This window comes from Nicotiana tabacum, chromosome 7 (genome assembly GCF_000715075.1).
Source record: "Nicotiana tabacum cultivar K326 chromosome 7, ASM71507v2, whole genome shotgun sequence".
Lineage (NCBI taxonomy): Eukaryota > Viridiplantae > Streptophyta > Magnoliopsida > Solanales > Solanaceae > Nicotiana > Nicotiana tabacum.
Window position 1 is genome coordinate 171,363,694 of NC_134086.1, and position 21,209 is coordinate 171,384,902.

General features: G+C 35.1%; 3 protein-coding genes across 5 annotated transcripts; all 3 read right to left on the reverse strand.

Annotated features, from left to right (window-relative positions):
• Nucleotides 1–12,896: 12,896 nt before the first annotated feature.
• On the reverse strand, nucleotides 12,897–15,263 carry LOC107774158 (methyl jasmonate esterase 1-like). The gene is made up of 3 exons (XM_016593638.2): nucleotides 13,812–15,263; nucleotides 13,601–13,732; nucleotides 12,897–13,223 (listed from the first exon to the last, which is right to left on the reverse strand). The coding sequence occupies exons 1-3, from the start codon at nucleotides 14,301–14,303 to the stop codon at nucleotides 12,897–12,899; spliced, it is 951 nt and encodes a 316-aa protein (XP_016449124.2). The 5' UTR covers nucleotides 14,304–15,263.
• A 343-nt stretch (nucleotides 15,264–15,606) lies between these two features.
• Nucleotides 15,607–17,576, reverse strand: LOC107774160 (methyl jasmonate esterase 1-like). Its single transcript, XM_016593639.2, has 3 exons — nucleotides 16,868–17,576; nucleotides 16,650–16,787; nucleotides 15,607–16,474 (listed from the first exon to the last, which is right to left on the reverse strand). The coding sequence occupies exons 1-3, from the start codon at nucleotides 17,312–17,314 to the stop codon at nucleotides 16,196–16,198; spliced, it is 864 nt and encodes a 287-aa protein (XP_016449125.2). The 5' UTR covers nucleotides 17,315–17,576; the 3' UTR covers nucleotides 15,607–16,195.
• A 1,343-nt stretch (nucleotides 17,577–18,919) lies between these two features.
• On the reverse strand, nucleotides 18,920–20,783 carry LOC107774162 (methyl jasmonate esterase 1). Of its 3 annotated transcripts, XM_075218117.1 has the most exons (5): nucleotides 20,586–20,783; nucleotides 20,306–20,402; nucleotides 19,775–20,148; nucleotides 19,545–19,676; nucleotides 18,920–19,408 (listed from the first exon to the last, which is right to left on the reverse strand). In XM_075218117.1, exons 2-5 carry the CDS (start codon nucleotides 20,346–20,348, stop codon nucleotides 19,130–19,132), a joined length of 828 nt encoding a protein of 275 aa, XP_075074218.1. In that variant the 5' UTR covers nucleotides 20,349–20,402; nucleotides 20,586–20,783; the 3' UTR covers nucleotides 18,920–19,129. The 3 variants fall into 3 exon arrangements, with proteins under 3 accessions (XP_075074218.1, XP_075074217.1, XP_016449127.1); XM_075218116.1 differs by having other exon boundaries at nucleotides 18,921–19,408; nucleotides 20,306–20,783; XM_016593641.2 differs by lacking the exons at nucleotides 20,306–20,402; nucleotides 20,586–20,783 and having other exon boundaries at nucleotides 18,925–19,408; nucleotides 19,775–20,299.
• Between the last annotated feature and the right edge of the window lie 426 nt (nucleotides 20,784–21,209).

Consider the following 21,209-nt stretch of genomic DNA (forward strand, 5'->3'; position numbering starts at 1 on the left):
TCTTCTTTTATTTTTCTAAAACTAAAATTATAAAAAATACTTAAATTATTATTAAGAACTAAATTAAGTTATAAAAGCGCAAATTAACTCCCAATAACAATTAACGCACAATTAAGTAATAATTAAGCATAAAATTGTATATTTGGACATTAAATGCTAAAAATGCAAACGATGCCTATTTTTGTAATTTTTATTTTTTGTAAAACAAACTTAGTTACTAACAATTGTATAATTAAATCCTACTTGCGAAATGCGATATATTTTTGTATTTTTAATAATTTAACAAATAAACATGCACAAACAAACATACAAATAGTTACACAAAATATCACAAAATTGCACACAAAGAAAAATTATTTTATTTTTGAATTTTTTGGGAGTAATTCTCATATAGGGCAAAAATCACGTGCTTACAACTATATTTGAGCTTGGTATGGTCTTTGAGAATGCTATGCAATTTAGGAAAGCAGTGCAATCTTATGCTATAGAGTACAAAGTTCAGCTAAAACTTAATCCCAATGAGAAGCACATGATTAGAGTAAAGTGTAAAACAAAGGGCTATGTACATGAGAGCTATATGCAAGCATTGACAGAGATTCTGGGGACTTTATTGTGAAGAAATACCAACCAATTCACAAGTGCACTACCAAAAACAAAAACAAGTTGTGCACTTCCAAGTATATTGCACATAAATATAAAGACATGATCATATCCCAACCAAATATAAACTTTGGGAAATTAAGGAGTGGGTTAGGGATCAAGAGGGGTTATATGTGGGAAGGACTATCTGTTATAGAGCTAAGTGTATGGTACTCAAGTAGTTCATGAGGACTGGAAGTTGGAATTCTCTAGGTTGTGTGACTATGTTGATATCATTAAAAGCACAAATCCTGGAATTGTTTGTTGGATCAGGATAGATAAAGATACTAAACCTGGAAAGAACTTGTTTGTGTATTTTTATGTGTGTTTTGATGCTCTTAAAAGAGGGTGGTTAGAAGGTTGTAGGAAAATTATTGGATTTGATGGATGCTTCTTGAAGGGGTTATGTAAAGGTGAGTTGCTAGTAGCTGTTGGTAAAAATGGGAATAATCAAATATTTCCTAAAGTTTGGGCTGTTGTTGACCAGGAGACAAAACACTATTGGACTTGGTTCATTGAAAATTTGATTTCAGACTTGAACTTAGGAGATGGAGTCGGCTTAACAGTTATGTCAGATATGCACAAGGTATTCTCTTTTAAATAATCTGTTTCTATTTGTATAATATAATGTTTCTGCATTTTATTGTTGACTTAAATTGTTATTTTGTTGTTTTGTAGGGTCTGGTTCCAACTATTAGTGAGCTACTACCTAATGCAGAGCACAGAATGTGTGCTCGACATATTTGGTCTAATTGGGCCAAAAACTGGAGAGGGGAAGAAAGAAGAATGCAATTTTGGAAATATGCTAAGTCTTCATATGAAATAAAGTTCAAGGAAGAAATTGCAAACATGGCAAAACTTGGTAAGAAGGAGATATGTGAAGACTTACTCGCATAAAACAAAGAATGTTGGTGTAGGGCTTACTTTTCTACATGTTCTAAATGTGATACTGTTGAGAATAATATGTGTTAAACCTTCAATTCTTGGATAGTAGAACCAAGACATAAGTCAATTATTACTATTTTAGAGGAAATTAGACACAAAATTATGAATATGCATGTTGATATGAGGAGATTTGCTGAGACTTGGATAATAGACATTTCACCAATGACAAGGTTAATATTAGAAAAAAACAAAGAGCTTTCTAGGAAGTGTAAAGTGTTGTGGAATGGAGATTCTGGATTTGAAATAGGTGATGGTGACAAAAGGTTTATTGTTGACTTAGTAAGAAGGACATACACATGTAGAACTTGGCAGTTGAGAGGCATTTCATGTGCTCATGCTGTTTTGTGCCTTCTATGACTTAGACCAAGAACCAGAGAATGAAGTCGAGGATTGGTACAGACAGAATGTGTTTATAAAGGCTTACCAATATGTCATACAACCCATGCCTAATATGAAGATGTGGCCTGAAACAAACAACCCCTCTATTGAACCTCCTGAACCAAAACCAATGCTAGGAAGACCTAAAAGATGCAGGAGAAAGTCAAAGGATGAGCCAAAAAAGAAATATGGAAAGTTGTCAAAGAATGGGGAGAAAATGACTTGCTCAAAGTGTCATCAATTGGGCCACAACATAACTTCTTGTAAATCAGTGGTAATTGTTACTTTATGCTGTTTTATTTTTGTAGATTTTGATGTATAATTGACTATGTATTGTTGTTTTATAGCCTGGATTAACTTCCAATCACCCAATTCAACCAACTCAACAATCTCAACCAATCCCACCAGCTCCAAGTAGATCATTTCAAACTAGCAATCCACCTTCAATGTGTAATGACACATCCGCAGTAAAAAGAAGTAGCCAAAATCAGTCTACTGGTATTTGCAGGGGAAGGGGTAGAGGTCTGGGACTTAAAAGGCCAAGGCCAGCAGTAGGTTTTGGAGTATATACAGACATTAGGAGTGGAAGAACAATTATCAATGTAAGCTTGAACTTGTATTACTTTGCTATGGCTTTTATCAATTTAAGTAGTGACTGATTGATATCATTTTGCAGTTCGGTATACCTTCTGAGAGAGTGATAACACCTGGAACTTACAAAGATACATTTGCAACAAATATAGATCTTGGATTTAAGCCTCGTGGTCTCAAATGGAAGGGGAAAAATGCAGTAACAACTTCTCAACTGCAGCAGATGCGAGCAACAAGGAATATAGGGTCTTCTCAACAAAGTGGAAGCAACATGTAGTGTCTTACTTCAGATAAAAACTTGTTTGGCACCATGTGAGGTGTTATGTTTTTTGCAGTTTTGTTTCAAGAATGTGATTTAAACACATTGTTATATTTTTGGCTTTGGGCAGTTTTGTTAAGTCTGCGAGTTGCAAAAACGGTTGGCTTTTGGTAGCTTTGTGAAGTGTTATGTTTTTTGTGTTAAGTTTGCAAGTTGCAAAAATAGTTGGCTTTTGACTTTTGGTTTTGCCAGTATTCATCGACTTAGAGTTATACGTTTTGCCAATATTCATGGCTTTTGGCTTTTGGTTTTGCCAATGTTATACGTTACTCCCCACAAAATATGACTTCCTTTATATCTTTGGTTGGTTTATATTGGATATTTATGTATCTACCGAATAGCTAATTACTTGGATATTTGGTTGGTGCAAAAAACTGTATTGCCGAAATTCTGGAAATTTACCAATCTATTGAGTTATTTGAAATCAACAAACAAGAAATTTTGCAATTGACCAAATTGATTTATCACCAACTAATATGAACTTTTGAAACTTGTAAGGGCTGACCAATTACATCAATTTGACTAAAATTACATCAATAAAACCCGGAAAAACCTAGCCAATTCCATAACATGTACACAACAAGAAACACAACTAACTTCTTCCACATGGCCAACTATGCATCTCTTTTTCCTTGTTCACTTGAGCTGAAAACTCATCATCATGCCATCTAAAATAATTGCAGCCACGCTGTAAAACACAAGAAAAAAGCAAATAAATCAATGTAAATATAGACAAGAAAATGGGAACACTAAAAATGAAATTCGAAAATGATTCACTTACTTTGTCAAATTTACACCCATAAAAGCGACGACCTGGATTTCTTGGTGTCCATGATACTTTCAGTTCAACTTGAAATCCACAACAACAAATATCCATTCCATTGTGAGAAAATAATTTTCTTTGAGACATGAATTCACTTCAAACTTCAAGCTTAGTAGAAATAAACCCACAACAAAGAAATCAGATTAAATAAATGGGGCAAAGTATGAAATCGCCAGATTAGCCTTCAAACTTGGCTCTTTGAAACTTTGAGAGTGAAGGTGGGGCAAAGTAAACGAGGAAGGAAAATAATGAAGATGAAATAATGGGGAAGGAAGATGGGGGATTACTATGGGGCCAACATTTATGTTGTTACCGTTGGAGATGGAAATTTGGCTGAAAAAATATCCCTCACGCGCCTACAAGGTGTGGCAAATCACATACTCAAGCTAGTCAGCTTTTGTGTTAAAGTGGAACACAAAAAATGGGGTTGGAGGGCCAAAATGGAACAAGACTAAGTTAGAGTGCCAAAATGAAAAATTGGGCCAAGTTTAATGGGCTGTCTATGTATTTGGCCAAAAAAAAAACTACTTATAAGGAATTAGATACTCTTAATGGTGTGAGGTCTTTTGGGAAAAATCGTGCGGATTTGGCTCAAAGCAAACAATATCACACCATGTTAAGAGTACTTTTAGACCGTTTTAGCCAAACATGTGGAACTTAATGTCGTTATCTTTATATATACAGTTGGTGAAAGAGTAGCTGAGCGAGGACCCAAGTGTCCAAAAAAATAGAGATAGTAGAATTAATTTTTCGAAAAAAAGAGAGATCCTAAATAGATTTTTGGTAAACTATGACTTTTATAACCATTGTAATACAAACATTTATATATATTCTTCTCCTGATATTTACTTGCATTTTCTCTAATCGAATTGACAAGGGAGAAAATATAACCTTTATTTTCTGACGGAAAGGAAAATGAAATTTTTTAAAAGTTGATTAAGTCTTCGGAGGAAAATGGTCATATATTCTTCAATAATATTCAAAGTTATCAGAAAATAAAAAATGCAAATATCAAGCATCAGCCAGATTCGTCTTTCCCTCCTTCAAAGGGAAGAGATATTGTGAAAACGTGTGATTCTTGACTACTGAAGGAGAAGGGAAAAAGAAAAAAAGAAAAAAAAAGAAGAAAAGTTTCAAACCTTGAACAAGACATATGATATTTGAAACCACATTTCACATTATGCTTCAGATTTTTCAATATTAATTAATTAGTACTCCTACTAGTTTGGTAGTTGCAAACTTGCAATATTATAAATAATTAGACATGATTAGCACTTATTTTATTTCTTAAATTGCTTGTATTTACAAATACTTGAACATGTGATGTGCATGTTTTATGACTTTTTCTATATCAATATCTAATTTCCGTATATAATCTCCTCAGATGCTGGTGATATTCTTCAAAATTTGTGCTGATACTAACGATTTTTAATATTATATTTATTACTGAAAATAGAACAAAAGAATATAATAGTCTGCAATTATGTAGAGTTGCAATTATTAACTACAAGAAGCATCATGTTTGTTGACATTTCCCTCCAATTATTTAATTCCAAGAAAAAAACATCATACATTTGTTGACAGTTGCGTTATTTAACATTATGCACCATGATTTTCAGGTATTGCTGGTTGGTTTCGGTGCAGATTAATTAAACAAATAATTTTTATATCGTTTGATAAAGAGGAATAAAGGACAATTAGCAATAACTTGAAACTCAAGATTCAACTACAAAAACTATCTCATCAAGGATCAAACGTGGCAGGCTATTGATGAATAGAAAAACTTATTTGTCCAAGTAGTTGTTTCAAATAGAAAATATATTCCCCTGTTAAAATTATTTACACCGATAGGGAATATAAAACGTTAAAAGAATTACATAAAAATACAGCTGACCCAAGTACATTACCAAATTGACCCATATTGCAACAATAATGGGATACGCAAATGTAAACTTGAAAACTATGGCTATATAGGTGCAATATAGTATGCAGAGTTGGACGTTTGTGCAAATCTCTCACCTTAAAAAAATTGGGGAAATTTTCGTTCCTATACCATATAGGAAACTATATTATCAAATATGTTCATAGTTTGCATATTATCCTTCATGTTAATAGTATTCTTACAAAATATAGACAATGCATTAAATAAGGAATCATTGTAGCTGTAGGATTCCTTATTTAGGCGCGCTAAAATTGGGGAATTAAATATCGACTTCACTCTGATCTTTCACAACGCAGATCAAGATTTTCCATACTCTGTTTTTGCGATACACTCTGTTTCCAGAATTCTCTCTACATCTCTCTCTATCTCTCAATCCCAAATTTCAGCAATACAAAGCAAAGGAAAAGAGAGCAGCAATTCCACCATTGACAGCCATTAAAAATCTTGAAAGCTTTAAATTCAAATCTGGGTTTTCAAAAATCATTATTTGTTTGGATTGAGTGTTGTTGAAAATAATTGGGAATATGATTTGGAGTTTATATCTCAATTTTGAGGGGTTTTGGTGAAGATTAGACTTGGTTTTGACTGAATTTGAGATTGAAACTCGAAGAAGAAGAAGAAGAAGAAGAAGAAGAAGAAGAAGAAGAAGAAGAAGAAGAAGACGCATTTTGCAGAAATTATAGAAAAATTGTAGACTGTTGTTTATTTATTTTTCTTTTATTCATTTACCTATTGTATGAAAGTTGAACAATATTGTATAAAAATTATATTTAAGTGGATGATTTAGTACTGTTTTGGACAAAAATATGTATCAACAATGTGAAACATACATTTCAGGGGAAGCATGTCGAGTCCAAATATGTACCCAATTTATAGATATTTTGTAGATAAATTGTAGATTATTTGTATTCTAATTGTAGATGCTTTATTTTCTGTTTTCACAAATAAAAAATGACTAAAACTTCTACAAATCTTCTGAAAAAACACAATTGTGTCAAAAATCCCAATTATGCTACAATTGAATGGGAATTGGGATATTAAAATTCAATGTACCCAGTTTGTAGATATTTTGTCGATAAATTGTAGATTATTTGTATTCTGATTGTAGATGCTTTGTTTTCTGTTTTCACAAATCAAAACGACTAAAACTTCTACAAATCTTCTGCAAAAAACGCAATTATGTCGAAAATCCCGATTATGCTACAATTCTGTGATTCTCCTATATGCTCTTGTTACTCCTTACGAAACTGCTATGCTAAATATGGAATCCAAAAAAACATGCTGCAGGGATAGATCTTCCTAAGAAATTTTGTAGATAATTTGTAGAAACATTGAAATTCTGTATTTTCATATTAATTTTTCAAATAATATGTAGTTTTGTTGTAGATTAAATGTAGAAAATAAGCCATTGTGAGTCTTATTTGACTCATTACTCACATTCAACCTATTCTACAAATTCACGCCTCTTTAAATACAATACAACCATACTTTCTTGAATTTAAAGGTATAACAATATATATAACTTAAAAAACATCTTCTCCTCTGCACAAGTTAGCTCCAAAACAGACGAAGTGGAATAACAAGCTCCCATCAAAACTTTTAACACAAAAACACAAAGCTTAATAATAAATAAACAACAGTCTACAATTTTTCTACAAATTTTCTATAATTTATCTACAATTTCTGTAATATAATGTATGTCATGTCGTCTTCTTCTTCTTCTTCTTCTTCTTCTTCTTCTTCTTCTTCTTCTTCTTCTTCTTCTTCTTCTTCTTCTTCTTCTTCTTCTTCTTCTTCTTCTTCTTCTATCTTCTTCGAGTTTCAATATGAAATTCAACAAAAATCAAGTCTAATCTTCACCAAAACCCCTCAGAATTGAGATATAAACTCCAAACCATATTCCCAATTATTTATAACAACACCCAATCCAAACAAATAATGATTTTTGAAAACCCAAATTAGAATTCAAAGCTTCAAAGCTTTTAATGGTTGTCAATGGTGGAATTACTGCTCTCTTTTCCTTTCCTCTTATATTACTGAAATTTGGGATTGCGAGATAGAGAGAGACGTAGAGAGAATTCTCAATTCTTTGCAACAACATCCAATCCAAACAAACAATGTCTTTTGAAAACTCAAATTCGAATTCAAAGTCTTGGCTATGGAAGAAATAATGAGATTTTGATACAGAAATCGTGGGTGTGGGGGGGAAACGTGGGTGAAGGTGTGGGAATTGGAGAGAGAAACGTGGGGGGAGTGGTATTAGAAGGAATATACGGTACCATTAAATTAGGAGTGTAATTAATACCCTTAAAAGCCACTAATGGTATATAATTGGTAATTAGGTATACTAAATGTAATTATATCAAACCTTAAACATTGATGGTAATATAGTTTCCCATATGACATGGGAATGTAAAAATTCCAAAAAATTAGTACATGAAAATACAGCTAACCCAGGTACATTGCCAAAAGTGACCCATATTGCAAACAATAATGGACTATGCAAATATAAACTTAAAAGGCCAAATATATCCGCGGCTTCTTAAAGTTGTCCTCACTTTTCACTTTGACACTCCATCTTAAGTCTGTTTCATTTGAACACTCCAACCACACCTCTAATGTGTCATTTAAACAAAAAATGATGATATGTCATAGAGGGTGTATTACACCACTTTTAAGAGCGTGACAAATCAATTTTTCTTTTTATAACTTTTTTTCTTTTCTTTTTCCGCCAATTCTTTTGCACCTCATGTCTAGGTCATCACCTTCCCCTCTCTCTCTCTCCCTCAACCACTCCATCACCATTCACCTTACTTCTAAGTTTTCATTATCGGAATAAATGGAGCTTGACGGAAAAATCACAAAAAGTTATTCTTCTTTGTTGCTCTCCTCTTTTTCTCAACTAAGATTCTTTCTTCTCACATTAGCCATTTTTAAAGACATAAGCCCTACTTCACCACTCCCAGATCCCATTTCCCAACTCCATGTATTCTCTCAATTGTCAAAAACTAGAGCTCCTAATTCAATCTGCAAGAAATTCGTGATTTATATAAATGAGGGACGGAAGTGGGGGTGTTTGACTGTGATTATGGAGAAGCCCGAGGATATGTTATGGAGTATTCTTAAGGGCTGATTTTACGGCTAAAACCACTGTAGGTGGTGGTTAAAACTTAAAAGTGATGGAAGTTGGAAGATTCAAGGCATGGTTATGGGTAGTAGAGTTTTTGTTTTTCTTCAACTTTTTTTTTCAAAAGATTTTTTTAATTAATTAATTCAAGTTAAATCCATGTGTCTCTTTTTTATTTGTCAATGTGGTGAGTGAATTACATGCATTATTTATGTTTGGCTGCTTATGAATTTTGTGTTTAAATGACACATTCGAGGTGTGATTGGAGTGTTCAAATGGAACGGACTTAAAATGAAGTGTCAAGAAGAGTGAGAGACACTTTAAGGGTTGCCAATGTATTCTGCCAACTTAAAAACATGGCTATGTAGGTGCAATGTAGTATGTGGGGCTTTACTTTTGTGCAAATCTTTTTCATTTATAAATTATGATAAGTTCCTCAATTGAGCCAATTAAAATTGTAGTGTGGATGTTATCCCCCAAGTAGTGTCAATAAAAAACTCCCGCTAACCCTAGTGTTACTGGCAATAAACGGTTTCCCCTGTGGAGAAGGAGAAGGAGGAGAGCACTTTAACAAAATCTTCGATATCATAAGAGTATTTATAGGGTGAAGTGCAGCAATAACCACTTTTAAATTCGCTATTTAAAATATGTTTAAAATTTACAATGTATTTAAAGACTAACTAATTCATTCAAACTTCAAGTCTAAGCATCCTGAATTTGGAAATTTAAGATATAATGTTCTGAAATTTTGAGCTGCTAATTCGAAATTCAGGACTATGTGTCCTGAATTTTTGAACTACTAATTTAAAATTTAGGACATAAGATTCAAACTTCTGGATACAATTTTCGAACGTTAGGACACGATGTAGCCATTTTTAAGCATGCTAAGTTTAAAAGCCTCCATCCTTCTCCTTCGTGTTTAGAAATAAGTGGCGTTAGGTGGATTAAATATGAATATGCTAAAGGTTTTGCTGTGCTTGTGGAATGCTCGTAGTGCTGTTATTTTCAATCCTAGTACAAGAGAAGCTAGATTTCTTCCTAGTTTAAATGTTGCTGAATTTACGAACTTATAGTTGTTACTATTCATTGGGTTTCGACCCAGATAAAAGGAGGCATAAAATCTTGATGACACTTTATAGAAAAAAAAGCCAACAAGACAATGGGTTTTCACTCTAGGCCTAGATGAATCATGGAGAGAGATCAAAAGCATACCCTATTCTCATAACTATAGATAGCAATAAGCTATTTAGGATAGTGTCTACTGTAGATGAGATGTAGTAGAATTGCAAATTTGAACTCATAAAGTTTAAATTCTCAATTCGCCTCTGTTTATTGGTATAGTTATTTTCGGGACTCTGTTCCTATTATTAGTTTAATTGAATACCTCGGTACGTGGTCAAGACTTGATGACATGATTAATATTGAGCATTCAAAAAGGAAAGAATTACAAGAAAATACACATGACTTCACACCATAACAAAAAATGGCCCATGTTTTTAAGTTTTACCCCACCTAGCCTATATTATACATATTTTGAAAACACTAGCTCTTGCAAATTCAAAATATGTGTTCTTACAACCATTGCTTCTAAAAGCTATGGAGTTAAATCTGTGTTCTCACAATCATTATTTTCACTCTCTCTTCTTCTCACTTTATTTTACATATGCTTCAAGGGGCCATCCGCCATTACTGCTTCTTCCCCCTATAGCATCTGGTTGCAATGTAAAAAAATTGAAGAGTAGAAGTCCACCATTAAAGGGCATTGAAAGCTTTGCTTTAAAAAATAGAATTTATTGTAATTCTTAGTTGTTTGGATTGGATGTTGTTCCAATTGATTGAAAATATCAAAAGGAGTTCAAAGTTTAAATTTGAAGTGATTTGGAGTAGATTTGAGCAAGATTTGAGTTAAATTTCAGAAAAAACGCAAGGAAGAAGACGAAGTCAGTTTTTTGTATAATTATGTATAATCTTGTATAATAGTGTATATGAGTGTATAAACACATCGTATACACTATTATACACTTTTATACACCTTTATACAAACGTCTGTAGACGAACTTCTTTCACGATTTTCAGTTGCAATTCCTATTCAAAACCAGTCCAAATCTCCATTAAATGACTTCAAATTTTATATACAACCTCCTTATACTATTTCTAACAAGTCTAAATAACACCCACTCCAAATTTCTCACAAAATCAAATTCGAAATTTAAGCCCACATATTTAAGCTTGTTAAAAATCTAATTTTCACCACCCAAATAGATTTGGTTTGTTGAACTAATATTTGAGTCACAATTACTAATTCGAAAGTTAACTCAAAAGCTTGAGCAATCCTTTTTAAAAACTAAATGGTAATTTTGAGAACCTATTAGAGTTGGATGTTGAATCTTAGCCTATTATTTTTGGGCTAGTTGGTTGTAAATTGAAATATGGGTTATAAAATTGAAAAATGGGGAGCCCAAGTGACCAGGGCTGAAATTATCCCTTCAAAAAGTTAGAAAATTAGGTTGAGGATCTTGTTTTGTGCTTCCAGCTGGTAACCCTTCCATTGGAATTTCTTTTGCTCGTATATTGGAGTAAATTTTTTTGATTGTTGAGAACATGTTTTTATTCTTGATTAAGCTGTTACTTAAGGTCGATTGTCATTTGTTGGCAATGCACAGAAGAAGAGTAAAAAATTGAAGGGGCTTAAACATCATGGCCATGTGATCAGCTCCTTGAGATCTCTTCCACTTCATCTGGTGGATTCTTTTCAATCATATACTGTTTGAGTTCCTTCTTTAGAATATTATCTTGAGCAGCCACGATTAACACTCGCCTAACACATTCCTTCGACATTTCACTAGGTCAAGGATCAGTGACGGAGCTAGCATAGGGCTTGCGGGTTTAGCCGAACCTAGTAACTTTGGTCTAAATTCTGTATTTGTATTACAAAATTCATTGAATATATATAATTATTAATTTAAAATTCAATAATATAAACGAACTAGAATCCCGTACCCACAAGTTTGTCTACGCATGATCTATACACATCAACCTTAAGAACGTCAGATGTAATGAAAATGATTGACATGTCTTTCGCTTCAATTCTTCTCTCTCTCGTGGTATTTCACTACTGAAAAGATAGGTGGTTTACGGAAGTTTTTCCACACATGATAGATACACTTTAGTTAGTTACCCCAAGCATAAAAAAGGAAAAATTGGATCCTTACATTAGCCTTCAAAAATTTGCTTTGCGTATTTAGTTATATTTTGGGCCAAAGTTCCTTTATGATTGTTGTCTCAAAGTGAACGCTTACTGCTTGCTATTGCATTTTCCCGACATTTATTTCAAATGTCACTAAATAAATATCGTCGTATCCTCACTTTCTTATAGTGTTTTATGCATTTCTAATCTTTTTGGGATTGTTTTGATGTTGAGCCTTCTTATAGTCGTAGAGGTTATTTAAGAGATTAAATACAAGGTCACTTTTCAAAATTAGACCAGTAGTATGAAGTTGAAAGTAATTACCTGGCCTGAAGTTTAAAGATCAAAATTAAAATTCAGACTACTGCTCTAATTTTGAAAAACTTACCAATTTCTAAATACATGGCCACAAAAGTGGCTACCGGGTGTAAATAACGCGTGTAATGGGGGCACTATTTTTCAACCCCAGATACTGAGTGCTAAGGGAGGCACTATTTTTCGTCTGGCCCTGTAGCTTTGCCCCTATTCATCTTACGCATAGCCTCCACGACCAGTTGAGGCTAGTCTGTTAGGATTTAGTCTTAGATTGCTAGTGGTTAGTGTTTAGTTCTCACTACTCTTTCGTTCATCTTAGTGTCGGGCTTTATCTACTTGTTATTGTTGGGCTTTCCATTTATTTCCTGGTTCTTATGATGCTGTTTTTTTTTCTATGATTTTTATTGATGGTACTGATATATTACCTCTTTTCGTCTTCTTGAGCCTAGGGTCTTTCGGAAACAGTCTCTCTATCCCTCGGGGTAGGGGTAAGATCTGTGTACACACTACCCTCCCAACGCGTGCAATGAGGAGGCACTAATTTTCAACCCCAGATGCTAAGTGATAACCTCAAAATTGATAAGAAGATGGGCAACTTGCTTGTATATTGAACTCACAATTGCGGTTAACCTAATCAAGATAGCTTGTATTACTTGTTGGCAATCTGCAGAAGAGTAGTAAAAAGTTTAAAATCTGCAGAAGAGTAGTAAAAAGTTTAATGGGCTTAGACATCATGACCATGTGATCAGATCCTGAGATTTCTTTCACTTCATCAGGTGGATTCCTTCCAATCATACTCTGCTGGAATTCCTTTGTTAGAGCTTTATCTTCAGCAGCCACGACGAACACTCGTCTAACTGATCCATACCTTTCGCTTGAAAGAACAATCTCCTTTGATATGTCCTCTAGGCTGTTTAAGTATATTGGCCTTACTAATGTAGTAGCCAGCGCCCAATCCTAACCAAAGAGATTAAAAAAAGCGCAATTCGATGAGTTCTTTATGATGTAGATTCATCTGGAATCATATTAATCTAGTTACAGATTGTATATCTTTTTAGGGATAAGAATGAGATAAAGGTAACCTCAAACTTTAGTATTAGAATGAAATGATCCCAAGTAAAGCGAAATGCACGATCAGGCATAGTTGGTTGATCAAGTGATGTGAAGATTCATATAGCTGACTCCACTCATTTAGGATTGAGGCATATTCAATTGATTAACTGCAATAATGACTGATAGTATTTGTGAAAACAATTCACATTTAGGCCATTCTCTTGATCAGTGAATCATAACTCGGCTCTTCCACATTTATATCTTGGTTATGCTTAGCTTACCTGAATCGGGCTCAACTGATAAAGATTACTCGCCAAGTACTTTGGACCAAAGATGAAGGTTGTTGGAGGATTGTTCGGTCCATTGTAGTACGTAAGACGATTATCAAGTTGAGATATTATTTCACTAGAAGCCTGTAATTCAATATGAAATATGAAAAGTGTTATACTATTGAAAGAAATCATCTTAAGGCTAAGGGTGGCGAAATGATACCTCTACGAAGACTGTGGTTGCATTGAGAGTTGGGCCAGGCATTCCAGCTGTGACGAATACAGCAACTGAAATCTTTTCCGGAAAGCTTTCCATGGCTTTAGAGACGGCGAATCCGCCAAAGCTATGACCTACAAGGACCACTTTCTCATGTGCGGGAAGAGAAGCCATGAACTCCATTAGCGGACTAAAGTAATCAGATAATCGTGGGATTTCAAGAACCTGTTTCGGGTTGATCCCTGAAGCACCCAAGTCAAGAGCTGTGACATTATGCCCCGAAGATCTCATCAATGCCACAAGCTTGTACCAAGACCAGGCTCCGTGGCATACCCCGTGAACTAGCACGAAATGCTTGCTAGCTTTAGGCCAGTTTGGCCCTGATGTTGTTGCATTTACATATGGCAAGATAAGTATCAGCAGAAAACTTATCAGATGCTTGCTTTTCTCCATATCTTCTTTTTTTCCTTCTTTTGAACTATAAGCAGTTGTACACATGGGATGAAGATTATAAAGGATCTTATTATAGTTAGAGGAGTTGACCTTTATAAAGAATAAATAATTGAATTATTCAGGCTAGAGATCTTGTAGACAGATAGATTTCTGCTGTCTACTGATTAGTCTTTCAGATATCCCATATGCTATGCAGAATAAATGAGTAGATGAAAAAGTTACTAAATGGGAATAACAAAAACAAGCACAAAGTGCTAAAAGCTCATCAAATACTGCAAAGTTGGTTTCCTTTCATAAAATTGAAAACCAAGTATGTTCAGCAAATCGATTGAAAACAAGAATTTGGCTATTTGTTTGGGTTGTTCCAAGGATACTTTACGCTTTGGATTATTCTCTCATAAATGCTTCCAGCTTGCTATTGCATTGTTTTTGAGCATTACTAATCTCTATGTGTAGTTGTTTGGATGTTAAGCCTACTTTTATGTCAATAGGTTATTTAACAGACAAGAATTTATAATGTTGTCTTACTTGGAACTATTAATATTTTAAATGGTTGAATTACAGATGGAAGCTCTTATTTTGCTATGCTCATCAATGGAGTTGTCTTCAGGACGCAGCATTTTTCAAAACCAAAGATGTGCAAGTGTCAATGATTCCAGAAGTTTGACAGCACACCATAAAACTCAAAATTAAAAAGGCACCATCATCCGAAGACCTGAATTTAGGTGTGGCAAATGGGCGGGTTGGGCTGAATTTGGGCGGGTCAAGATGGGTTAGGTCAATAAATGGGTCATTGCCTAACCCAGCTCAAAGTGTATTTGGATTAAGATGAGCTAAACAATGGGTCATAACCCAACCGGCCCAACTTGACCCATGTTTTAGAACCATGCTCATTTTGAATAAAAAAACCTTTTACCTTAAAATATGTGGGGAGGGGGTTGGGGGTGGGTGGATGATGCAGAAAAACGAAAAAATATAAAACAAAAAACAGAAAATTGAAATTATAAAAAAAAGTAAAAAAAAAATTGAGGGGTTTTGCGCGGGGGTAGGGGGGTAGGGTGAGTGGTGCAGAAAAATAAAAAAATAGAAAATTAAAAATACAAAAAAAAAGTGAAATTTTTTTTAGAGGGGGTTTGCGCCGGGGGGGGGGGGGAGTAGGGGGTAGGGTGGGTGATGTAGAAAAATAAAAAAATAGAAAATTGAAAATACAAAAAAAAAGTGAATTTTTTTAGGGGTTTTGCGCGGGGCGGGGGGGGGGGGGGGGAGGGGGGTGGTGCAGAAAAACAAAAAAACAGAAAATTAAAAATACAAAAAAAAAGTAAAATATTTTTTTGAGGGGGCTTTACGCGGTAGGGGGTAGGGGTAGTGTGGGTGGTTGGGTGGTGTAGAAAAACAAAAGAACAGAAAATTAAAAATACAAAATAAAATAAAATTGGGACAACTAAGTAAATTTCTAGATAAGTTTGGTTGAGATCCTTTGTTTTGGGTGAGTTTCATGAGTTGTACTTGGACTGTTAAATGGGTCAGAATGAGCTATAAAAATAATGGGTTAACTTGGGCTCAACCCAAATTGACCCATGAACTAAAATGTTTGTAGCCCAACCCATTAATCTCTGGGTTAGATGGGTTTGGGCTCAAATTGCCGCCCCTAGACCTGATTTAGCAATATTTGCACAAGTCAAAAAGAGCAGTTTTATAATTTATTTCAGAATGCTTTGAAAGGGCAGCCCGGTGCACTAAGCTCCGGGGAAGGACCGGACTACAAGGGTCTATTGTACGCCTTACCCTGCATTTCTGCAAGAGGCTATTTCCACGGCTCGAACTGTTAACCTCCTAGTCACATGGCATCAACTTTACCTTTTACGCCAAGACTCCCCTTCTTATTTCAGTATGCTTTATTTTTGAATATGAAATCACAAGCTGGATCAAGAAGCTTGTCACTTCTGTGCAATGCGCAGGAGAAGATTAAAAAGATGAAGGGGCTTAGACATCATGACCATGTGATTGGAGCCTGGGATTTCTTCCACTTCATCGGGTGGATTCTTTTCAACCATCCACTCTTGGAATTCCTTCAGTAGAGTTTTATCTTCAGCTGCCACAATGAACACTCGCCTAACTGATCCATACCTTTTGTTTGAAAGAACCATCTCTTTCGATATGTCTTCCTCACTGTATATGTAAAGTGGCCTTGCTAGTGTTGTAGCCAGCACCCAATCCTAACACCAAAAGGGCAAAAAGAGACACAACTTAGCGTCCATTTGAATAAATCGTAAGGTAAATGAGCTAGTTTTTCGAGTAGATGATGTCTACTAATAATACTTGGCAAAAACATGCAATATAAGGACAATCCTCATGACTACCAAAGGTTGGATATTTCACTATTATGCTTACCTGAATTGGGCTCTGCTGATAAACATTTCTTGCCAAGTACTTTGGACCGAAGAAGAAGGCCGTTGGAGGATTGGTCGGTCCATTATCGTATGTTACACGATTATCAAGTTGAGATACCATTTCACTAGAAGACTGTAACTAGATAATAGTTTCAAACATGAAAAAGTGTTAGCTGACAAGAAGAGATCATAGCAAAGAAAAAGTTGGTAAAATTATACCTCAGTCAAGAGAGTGGTTGCATTTAGAGTTAGACCAGGCATATGAGCAGTAACAAATACAGCAACTAAAATCTTTTCTGGAAATCTTTCCATGGCTTTAGATATGGCCAACCCACCATAGCTATGTCCTACGAGAATCACTTTCTGATGTGCAGGAAGAGAAGCCATGAACTCCATTAGCGGACTGAAGTAATCCGATAAATGTGGGATTTCAAGAACCTGCTTTGGATTAACCCCTGAAGCACCCAAGTCCATAGCTGTTACATTATGCCCTGAAGTTTTTATCAACGCCATAATCTTGTACCAAGACCAGGCTCCATGACACGCGCCATGAACTAGAACAAAGTGCTTGCTTGTTTTAGGCCATTTATGCCCTGATGTTGTTGCATTTACATATGGAAACAAAAGTATCAGTACTAAACCTATTAGAAACTTGCTTTTCTCCATTTAACTTTTTTTCTCTTCTTTTGAACTCTTAGCACATAGTATGATCCATTATAAGGCAATCTTGAAGCTCGAGGGGTTTGACCTGCTAACTTACTTCACTGCTCAAGCAACCCCACGTCAAGTACTATTTGTTGAGCATTGTATATTGAATATCTTTTCTGTATTTTTGATCATTCATCAAGTCAACTAGAGGAAGAACTTAGACAAGTAAGTTATTCAGGCTCTAGCTGCATAAAATATTGACAAATATCAATGTCAACTGCTGACAAGTAAGTTATCAAATGATTGCAATTTCAGTGTCCTTTGCATAAAATTAGAACCAAGTGTGTTCAGCAAATAGAATGAATCAAGAAAAGGCACTTTGACCTCTTTTGTGAGGGTAAAAATGTTCAGAGTTGGACCAGGCATCATTCCAGTAACAAAAGCAGCAACTGAAATCTTTTCTGCAAAGCTTTCGATGATCTGCCAATTTAAGTAAGATTTTGGCATTAAAAAAGCTCGTGTTATAATCTTGAGTACATGGTTATTTATCCCATGTTGTTCCTTAGACATCTCGGCAAGTCAAAGGTAAGTACTAAGTTGGGGCTCCAGTTCAATTCCCAAACATGACATGTACATTAACTTTCGGAATCTATGATCTGATGAAAATAATAAAGCGTGAGAATAAGGGTAATCTAATTTTATTTCAGTTATACATTATTCATGATTATGTAATCAAGGTAGCTTGTCATTTGTTGGCGATACGTATAAGAAGAGTAAAAAGTTGAAGGGGCTTAGACATCATGGCCATGTGATCAGAGCCTGAAATCTCTTCCACTTCATCTGGTGGATTCTTTTCAATCATCAACTGTTGAAATTCCTGAAGCACCTAAGTACAGAGCTGTTACCTTATGCCCTGATGTTTTTATCGACGCCATAATCTTGTACCAAGACCAGGCTCCATGACACGCACCATGAACTAACACAAAGTGCTTGCTTGTTTTACGCCATTTATGCCCTGATGTTGTTGCATTTACATATGGAAACAAAAGTATCAGTACTAAACCTATTAGAAACTTGCTTTTCTCCATTTAACTTTTTTTCTCTTCTTTTGAACTCTTAGCACATAGTATGATCCATTATAAGGCAATCTTGATACTCGAGGTGTTTGACCTGCTAACTTACTTCACTGCTTAAGCAACCCCACGTCAAGTACTATTTGTTGAGCATTGTATATTGAATATCTTTTCTGTATTTTTGATCATTCATCAAGTCAACTAGAGGAAGAACTTAGACAAGTTATTCAGGCTCTAGCTGCATAAAATATTAACAAATATCAATGTCAACTGCTGACTAAATCACATCAAATGATTGCAATTTCAGAGTCCTTTGCATAAAATTAGAACCAAGTGTGTTCAGCAAATAGAATGACTCAAGAAAAGGCACTTTAACCACCTTCGTGAGGGTAGAAATGTTCAGAGTTGGACCAGGCATCACTGCAGTAACAAAAGCAGCAACTGAAATCTTTTCTGCAAAGTTTCCATAACCCGCCAATTTAAGTAAGATTTTGACATTAAAAAAGCTCGTGTTATAATCTTGAGTACATGGTTATTTAGCTCATGTTGTTCCTTAGACATTTCGGCAAGACAAAGGTAAGTACTAAGTTGGGGCTCCAGTTGTATTCCCTAACATGACATATGCACATTAACTTTTGGACTGTATGATCTGATGAAAATAATTAACAAGACTGATTCATCATTTTAACGCGTGAGAATAAGGGTAATCTAATTTTATTTCAATTATACATTATTCATGATTATGTAATCAAGTAGCCTGTCATTTGTTGGCGATACGCATAAGAAGAGTAAAAAGTTGAAGAGGCTTAGACATCATGGCCATGTGATCAGAGCCTGAAATCTCTTCCACTTCATCTGGTGGATTCTTTTCAATCATCAACTGTTGAAATTCCTTTGTTAGAACTTTATCTTCAGCAGCCACAATGAACACTCGCTTAACTGATCCATACTTTTTGCTTGAAAGAACTATTTCCTTTGATATGTCATCCGAACTGTATAAATATAATGGCCTTACTACTGTAGTAGCCAGTGCCCAGTCCTAATACCAAGAAAGGGGGCAAAAACGAAACACAGTTATAAGTTCCACATTATAAAGAAAAACAAGGTTCCATTCTCATTATCAGAATACCAGTATTGAGCTATTTCAGTTTATTATTTTATTATGCTTAGCTTACCTGAATTGGGCTCAGTGGATAAAGATAACTCGCCAAGTACTTCGGACCAAAGCTGAAGGTTGTTGGAGGATTCATAGGTCCACTATCGAATGTAACACGATTATCAAGTACTGATATTGCTGCCTTGGATGACTGTAATGAAGTCGAAAATTTTCAAACATGAAAAAGTGTAAGCTAACATAACAGATGATCATCTCAGGGATAAAGTTGGCAATATGGAGGAATGGTACCTCAATAAATATGGTGGTTGCATTGAGAGTTGGACCAGGCATTAGAGCAGTGACAAATACAGCAACTGAAATCTTTTCTGGAAAATTTTCCATCGCTTTAGAAATGGCAAATCCACCAAGGCTATGACCTACAAGAATCACTTTTTCATCTGCAGGAAGAGAAGCCATGAACTTCATTAGCGGACTAAAGTAGTCCGATAAATGTGGGATTTCAAGGCCCTGCTTTGGGTTGACTCCCGAAGCACCTAAGTCCAGAGCTGTGACATTATGTCCTGAAGTTTTTAACGACGCCATAATCTTGTACCAAGACCAAGCTCCATGGCAAGCCCCGTGAACTAGCACGAAATGCTTGCTCGCCTTAGGCCATATAGGCACTGATGTTGTTGCATTTACATATGAAAACAAAAGTATTAGAACTAGACTTGTTAGAAACTTGCTTTTCTCCATATCTTTTTTTTGAAGAATGAGCACAAAGTATGAACCAATACAAGGGGATTTTGTAATTGAGGAGATTGACTTTTGGTAACTTACTTTCATGCTGAAGTAACGCCATGTTATGTGCAATATTGGGCATTTCATTTTTATATGTGATGTGTTTTCTTGCAAGTCTATGCTTTCACCAAGTCATCTAGAGGAAGAGAATAAAGAATTAAATTAATCAGGCTAGAGATTATAGAAATAGACTAATTATCTGTTCCACTGAAAATTTAACAAAATATCAAACTAACTGCTGAATAAAGATAGAAGTCTTTGAAAAGGTTAATGATGCAGTTTGCAGGATAAAAAGGAGATTTTCCAGTCAAAGTACAACCATTTAACATCAAAGTACAGGGCAATTTTGAAGTGCCAACTATTATCAGAGTTATTAATTCTATGGTTTACAGAAGATGGAAAAGCTCCATCCTAAAATTAAACATATTTCTGGGCAATGTGCAGAAAATGAACAAAAATATCAACAGGCTTGACATCATGACCATGTCATCTTTTCCTTCAATTTCTTCCACTTCATGTGGCGGACTTTACGATACAACTAATTCCGTTTGATTCATTTACTTTTCAAGAGGTACATATGACATTTTCCATCAAAGATAATATTTTTTTCCCTTTTGATATTTGCGTTATTATGGCGTTCACATATCATGATATCTTATACACTTTATTGTCCATAGTTATGGTAGAATTTTTTATAGAGCGGTGGTTAGATCAGCTATTTTGTATGGGGCTGAGTGTTGGTCAGTCAAGAATTCACAAATTCAGAAAATGAAAGTAGTAGAAACGAGGATGCTGAGATGAATGTGCGGGCACACTAGGCTGGACAAGATTAGGAATGAAGATATTCGGGAGAGGGTGGGCATGGCTCCGGTGGACGATAAGATGTAGGAAGCGCGGCTTAGATGGTTCGGGCATGTGCGGAGGAGAAGCCTAGATGCCCCGG